A 6,949-nucleotide genomic window follows, 5' to 3' on the forward strand; every position below is an offset into this window, starting at 1 on the left:
CATAAAGTTGAAATGGAAAATCTCCATTTCAAAATGTAATAGCCTATTACGCGTTTACACGTTTTAACTGAGCAATATGTACATTCATTCCCCGTTGAAATTACTAACATGTTTACAGCGTAGAATGCATAAAATATGCGCAAGGACAAATTCGATCAATCAACACGCAACAGTGGGCATGTTCAAACGTTTGAATGGAGAGTACGCTGAGCGTTTCAATGGACCTGAATGATGACAGTCATTGTGACATCACCAGACAACAAAAAGACTCGCGCTCGCGGAGCGAAGCGCTCCAATCAATGGCACAGACGCGGCGCGTGCTGCACGCACAGATGAGTCTCCAAGCAGTCTCCAAAAACTTCTGCTGATCAGAATTTTTAAGGCGAAAAATGACAGACCCAGGACTTTGCGAACTCGAGTTGTCACTCTTGGAATTGCTGCTTTCTTTGACCTAAGCGTTTGCGCACTTCATTAGAGTTTAGTACAGTCTAGTTTGAAGTGTTGCTCAAGTATGAACAAGAGGAGGCGACCTGAGTTGCGGCGACTCTCTGTCGTGGGATAAAAAACATCGCTTGTGGATTAAAACACGAATTCATGAGGAATTTAAGAGACGACGGGAACGCAGACCGGCCACAGCGCTTCCTCCTTCGGTAACGCTACAACTTACTTCTTTAATACTAAGTTTTGCAAACAGCGCGAGTGTTTTTGAAAGCCAGCGTTGACATTTCTATACCTCAATGCACTGTGTATCACCTCATAGAGGTGCATACATGTAGTCTGTAAGGTCAGAAGGTATGCGCAAATGAAAAGAAAACACTTCTCTGCTTCCTTATCATCAGATCTCTTTGTCGTCTTTGTTGCTTGAGCTGTTTTTGCGTAAGATCTACCACCTGTAGCCTCACAACTCTGGCTCTCCCTCAGCGAAACGTCTTTTGCTAGACATTCAGTCCTTTTGAAGACTTTCCTTTCATGATCTAAAGGCAGACCCCCACCCAGACACTGCTCTCTTATCTCCCTTTAATTGCAGACTCCATGTCTGCTGTCTTCATGTCTCCCTTCTTTCGATTTCTTTTGATTCACTCTTTCCTGTTTCATCCCATTTGTCTGACATCCTCTTTGGAGTCTTGTGCTTTCACTGTAGATCAATCTCTTATTATAGCCTGCAGCAGGGATATTATTCATAATCTTTTTGCGTGCATGTGTGTTCATCGCCTCAAAGACATCTCCAAAAGATCTAGATATGTCTGTGGTTTGAGGCAGCCGCAGGTTGAATGTGGCTAGGGATCTTTTCCATGCATATAAGTGGCTGGAGCTGTGGGCTGCTATTCAAGTGTTTTAGGACTTAAAGGAGCAGGTATTCCATAAAAACCAAACAAACCTTTAACTTCTAAGAGTGATTGGAGGTTCGAACCTATCTAGGGGTGATCTATGACCCATTGTGCCATTGAGCAAGCACTTAACACCTGATTGCTCCAGGGGGGCTGTAGCTACAAGAAATGTACTGTGTGTATATATATATATATTTTTTAAATAATGTTCTTTAAAGGATAAAATAACTTATTTAAAACAGTAAATATAACATTTTACTGTTCAAGTTTCTTGAGATTTTACATCACTGGTTCTTCAAATCAGTGCATTGGTTTCTGGCTTCTTTAAAGCAGATGGTTTTCTAAAGAAACGAGAATAAAAAGTTATTTTATATTATATGACATAATGCTGTAAAACCTTTTTGTTGTTGTTGTTGGTTTTTTTTAAACCAATAAAATGATTCTAAGAAGAATAAAATGGTCAATTCGCATTTCCTCTTCGCAGGAACTGACTGATCATGGTCGCCGTGGTCCGCGCTCTCACGGTGCTGTTGCTCGGTCAGGTGTTGCTGGGAGGTGCCGCTGGACTCATTCCCGAGATTGACCGACGGAAATACAGTGATTCGGGGAGACACATGCCGGAGCGATCTGATATTAACTTCCTCAACGAGTTCGAGCTACGGCTGCTCAACATGTTTGGACTGAAGCGAAGACCCACACCGAGCAAATCGGCGGTGGTCCCTCAGTACATGCTGGACTTGTATTATATGCACTCTGAAAACGATGACCCGAACATCCGGCGCCCGAGGAGCACTATGGGAAAGCATGTGGAACGGGCAGCCAGCAGAGCGAACACAATACGAAGCTTTCATCACGAAGGTGAGACCTGATTTTGGTTGTGAATATGTTGTTCCAGGTTTATTTGAAATGAAAATTTGAAAATTCTAATTTTCAGTTTGAATGTTTGTTTATTCCCTGAACTTTCTAAAATTCCATGGAATGGTGTGACCCAACCGTTTGGAAACTATTGACATTCCACAAACAGCTCTCACTATTATTAAGGAAGAAAAAAAATGCATCCTAACGGTGACTTTACTGCAAATAATTGATAGTGTCTGAGTGCACTTAGAGTAGTTTTCTAGACAAGGTATGGAGTTCATGCACTAGTTATTTTCCAAGAATCCACAGATTACAGTAACAGGCCTTGTGAGGAAATCCAGGATGGTAGTTTTGCTGTTCTCCGTCAAGTTCTGTCATTGATGTTTTCGAGCCATCAATGGGGGGGCTTGTTTCTGCACCACCTTTTGTACAGATACTGTGTGCGTGTGTGTGTTTAGCTTTGCTCAACTCTTTATCACATGCCCGAGTAATTCTAGCCTAACTGCTTGAGCCAGTCGAGGGATTGTGGGTGGCCTTGTTGAATGGTCAGATTTGAGTTCTCTAGAAACAGAATATGTTTTTTTTTATATAATGAAATCAACCCGAGTGTGATCAGGTGGCATGTCAATTAAGTCTCTTTTAGGCGTGTTATCTGATTTAAACAGTCGTGAAACATGCCCTCTCTTGCTCTGGAAGAGTTGAGCCTGTGAAAGTCACTGGCCTTGTTCATGAAGTCTTCTTTGTGGAGTCTGTTTAGAGGTCAACATAAACTATAGCACACAATTTAGAAACATTTCACTTTAGTTTCATGGCAACACAGGAAAAATCACGCTAACTCGCTGTAGTGTGGTAAAGAGAGGGGGAGGGATCCATACGAGAGTCATTACAGGCTGTAAAATGGCACAGATTCGGATGGATGACATCCAGTGGTCGAGCTGACACACTGCAAATTTGTGTGCTCATGTTGAAACAAACAATTTAAGAATTTGTATTAAATGTCTTCCTTGTTTATTCCAAATGAGGCTTTTCTCGTGCACTCTGTAGTAATTGAGCACCTCCTACGCCTCAGGCTTCTCTCATTGTTTTAATTTGGTGAACTCTGTGGTTGAGGACCTGCCTGGATTTTTATTACATCCCTCAAAAGGTTTTCGAAGTAATATTATGTAATCGTTTTTAAAGTTCCATCCAATTAGGCGCTGCTGAAATAACTTTGATTTGACGTTGAGATTCTCAGCCGAGATACGCAGTCAGTTTTCAAGGTAGTCGTCATAAATGTACGACTTGTACGATTTGCTGTTTTGGCATAACGTACAAACAGAAATTAGGAATGTCAATACACTCATAACTGTGGCTGACTGCTCTCGGCAAGCCCCGACATGTTCGCAGTCACTCCCCCTCAAGACGGATTGACTGGGAGAAAAAGGAAAAGGTGAAGAAAGACAGACAGAACGAGGGAAAGAAAGAGCCGGGCTTTCCCACATCAAATAAAGCATGCTTATCTTCTGTAGGCTCTTTGTGATTATGAAGCAGATAGGTTGGATTATTGGGAATGGAATTTCCAAAACGTCTCTTTTCAAAAGAGATTAAGCGAGCTCTTTGGTCTGAGAGCGTTTTATTTTGGGGCATTGAGTCGTAGGAGTAGCTGTTCCTTCGCTGATTGCAACCTTTATTCAATAAAGACTTGGAAACAAGAGAATGTTGTCACTCTACAGCCACACAAACAGCCTCGCGCTCGCAGCTAGCCTTTCATTTTAACACCTGGTTGTACCGTATAATCTCTCACTCAGGCCAGACAAGAAAATGCTGAGTGGAAAATCCTATTTAGAGTTAAAGCAAAAATGTCAGGTTTCAGCCTGAAGTGCTTCAGAATCCAACAGTATTCTTTTGTTGTAGCCCAATTTGTTGACATGATCCTAACGCACTCTTTCTTCTGCCCTTCCAGAGGCTTTCGAGGCACTGTCCAGCCTAAAAGGAAAAACAACGCAGCAGTTTTTCTTCAACCTTACCTCCGTTCCCGCCGAGGTGCTGATCACAGCCGCAGAGCTGCGCATTTTCAGGGACCAGGTTCTCGGTGACTCCGGTGCGAGTGGTTTCCACCGAATTAACATTTACGAGGTGTTCAGGCCAGCACTGGCCCCTTCCAAAGAGCCTCTTACCAGACTTCTGGACACCCGTCTGGTGCAGGACTCTCACACGCGCTGGGAGAGCTTTGACGTGGGTTCGGCCGTGGCTCGCTGGGCCCACGAATCCCAGCACAACCATGGGCTCCTGGTGGAGGTGTTCCATCCTGAGGAGTCGGAAGGATCCGCGGAGGTCGAGAGGAACCGGAGGAGGCACGTGAGGGTCAGTCGCTCCCTTCACGCAGACGAGGACTCGTGGGCGCAGGCCCGACCCCTGCTGGTGACCTACAGCCACGACGGTCAGGGCTCTGCCGTCCTGCATTCGAACCGAGAGAAGCGGCAGGCGCAGGTGCAGGCGCGGCAAAGGCCGAAGCAGCGCAGGAAGCAGCAGCAGCGCACAAACTGCAGGCGGCACGCTCTCTATGTGGACTTCAGCGACGTGGGCTGGAACGAGTGGATCGTGGCGCCGCCGGGCTACCATGCTTTCTACTGCCACGGCGAGTGTCCCTTCCCACTGTCGGACCACCTGAACTCCACCAATCACGCCATCGTCCAGACCCTGGTGAACTCGGTCAATTCCAATATTCCCAGAGCTTGCTGCGTCCCGACGGAACTCAGTCCCATATCGCTGCTGTACCTGGACGAGTACGAGAAAGTCATTCTTAAAAACTACCAGGACATGGTGGTGGAGGGCTGCGGGTGCCGATGAGAGCTACATCTCCCCAATGAAGACTTTTATTTATACAAAAGAACGTTCAAAGAGCTATTTTGGAGGAAGAAAAGAAATATATATGAATATATTTATGTTGACTGAAAAAAATGGGAAAATAAATATTTTAATGAGAGTGCTTGCTTTTTCCAGTGGCTTTGAAGATATTTTTTTCCTGTCCCATGTACATTTCAAAATGAGTGCAATTGCACATGAAGTATAATGCTCAGATTTTTATGATGTATTTATTGCATAACCACTTTATTTGTAAATGATGTGTATTTATCATGAAAAAATATATGATCTTCATTCAGTGTGCATCTGGGAAAACATTCTTTGAAACCAAAAAATAAACCATGGATGATGAAGTTCTCTTTAAAAGTCATGATATAACAAACACGCTGTTCCATAGACCCTGTGGTTACTTATGCAATACTGGATTTCGTGCAGACCGTTCAAAACGGTGATGGTCTGATTGAGTAAAGGCCTGTTCACAACAAAGACTATAACTATAAAATTTTAATAATCATTCTAGTTCTATTTAGAATAGGGAAGTCCATAGCACAACTAATGATAATGATGCTGAAATAATATCACTTTCAGAATGATTTTCTTCCAACTGATAAACAATAAAAACATAAGATTTTACCCGACTGCAGCACATGCTTATAGAATACAGAACTTTGTTGTGCATTGATGGTGTTGCTAATATAATTATCATTAGAGTTATTGTTCTTAATGTGAATGGGCCTTAAGAATCAAGCGGGTACAGAATCAGAGACATGCCAGAAACCAGCAAGCCATACACAGTGTGCTGCTTTGAAGGCAATATCAGCATAACTATTTATGATTTTGTGATGACTTTCACTTGATAAGGCACGACACAATCTATAAACCAATCTTTAATATTATATTATAAAAAAATTTTAAAAAACGAGTAACACTGTATTTTGATAGTCCACTTTAGACATTCTACTAACTACAGAGAAAATGCATTACTTAAGCATCTCTAATTGGTTTTTATTTGGTTTGCTAAAATTAGCTATTGATCAGCTAGCTATGAAAATGTGTTGAGCTGATAATCTTCAGAAACCTAGACAGAGTTTAATCCAGTAACCAGGCATCACAGGCAGCTGCTGTGATGTGTATAAAATACCATGATGTCTTTGAATAGAAAATCCTCATTGCTGGCTTTCAATTATAATGCATTTATGCCAAACAATGCATTCTGATTTTGTCCAAAACTACCTTGTTTAGGGTGTTTCTAAACTCTGGGAGGGCACTGTGTGATCTCAAAAGAAACATACAAGAAAATGCGTTTTTTATAAGTATGAATGGTCATATAAGTGGAATTTTTGGTGCTGTCAACTTTGGTGAAGTGAATCCAAAAATATATCCATCCACAAAGTTATCATCTTAGTTTTAAATAGGTTTACCATTGACATCCATTGGATAGTTTGTCCAACGATGGATCGATCTGGAACACATCAGAAGCGCAGATGTAATTATGCGCGATCAAGTGTCATTCTGTGATGCAGTTCTAGGAAACTACTGCACTGGTACTCTAGACATGATTCACATCTCATCACTCGAATATTCATGCAGAAACATTGAAATGTGTTTTCTAAATAATAAATCACAATGACCCTGGAGCCCACTGAGGGTTGAGCAGCTTTGATTTTAGCATAATTATGTGTGTTTGGCTATTTCTTTCCAATCTGAAGTTTACCCAAAAGTTTTCTATTTCTTGCTACGTTAGTTTGTCATTGTATAGACCAAACCGCAGCGCTGGTATGGAAAAACTCAACAGCCTTTGTGGTTTCTATTCACCAGATATTCACTCAGCCCCAGAAGGAACTGTTTTCCTTTAAAAACCCCAGAATGAATGCTTTTAATGAAAATTACATTTCATGCAACGGTAAAAGCTGACTTCC

General features: G+C 42.1%; 1 protein-coding gene across 1 annotated transcript; it reads left to right on the plus strand.

The window, feature by feature from the left end:
- Positions 1-218: 218 nt before the first annotated feature.
- Positions 219-5,151, plus strand: bmp2b (bone morphogenetic protein 2b). The gene is made up of 3 exons (XM_058757075.1): positions 219-650; positions 1,813-2,186; positions 4,129-5,151. Exons 2-3 carry the CDS (start codon positions 1,826-1,828, stop codon positions 5,013-5,015), a joined length of 1,248 nt encoding a protein of 415 aa, XP_058613058.1. The 5' UTR covers positions 219-650; positions 1,813-1,825; the 3' UTR covers positions 5,016-5,151.
- The last annotated feature ends 1,798 nt before the right edge of the window (positions 5,152-6,949 follow it).

The sequence above is a fragment of the Onychostoma macrolepis genome, chromosome 20, assembly GCF_012432095.1.
Source record: "Onychostoma macrolepis isolate SWU-2019 chromosome 20, ASM1243209v1, whole genome shotgun sequence".
Classification (NCBI taxonomy): domain Eukaryota; kingdom Metazoa; phylum Chordata; class Actinopteri; order Cypriniformes; family Cyprinidae; genus Onychostoma; species Onychostoma macrolepis.

What these genes read in the sequence shown, in the direction of transcription:
- bmp2b (XM_058757075.1), top strand. Translation starts at nt 1,826, where the DNA reads ATGGTCGCCGTGGTCCGCGCTCTCACGGTGCTGTTGCTCGGTCAGGTG. An exon ending in ACGAAGCTTTCATCACGAAG is followed by an intron (nt 2,187 to 4,128) that starts GTGAGACCTGAT and finishes CTGCCCTTCCAG; the next exon opens with AGGCTTTCGAGGCACTGTCC.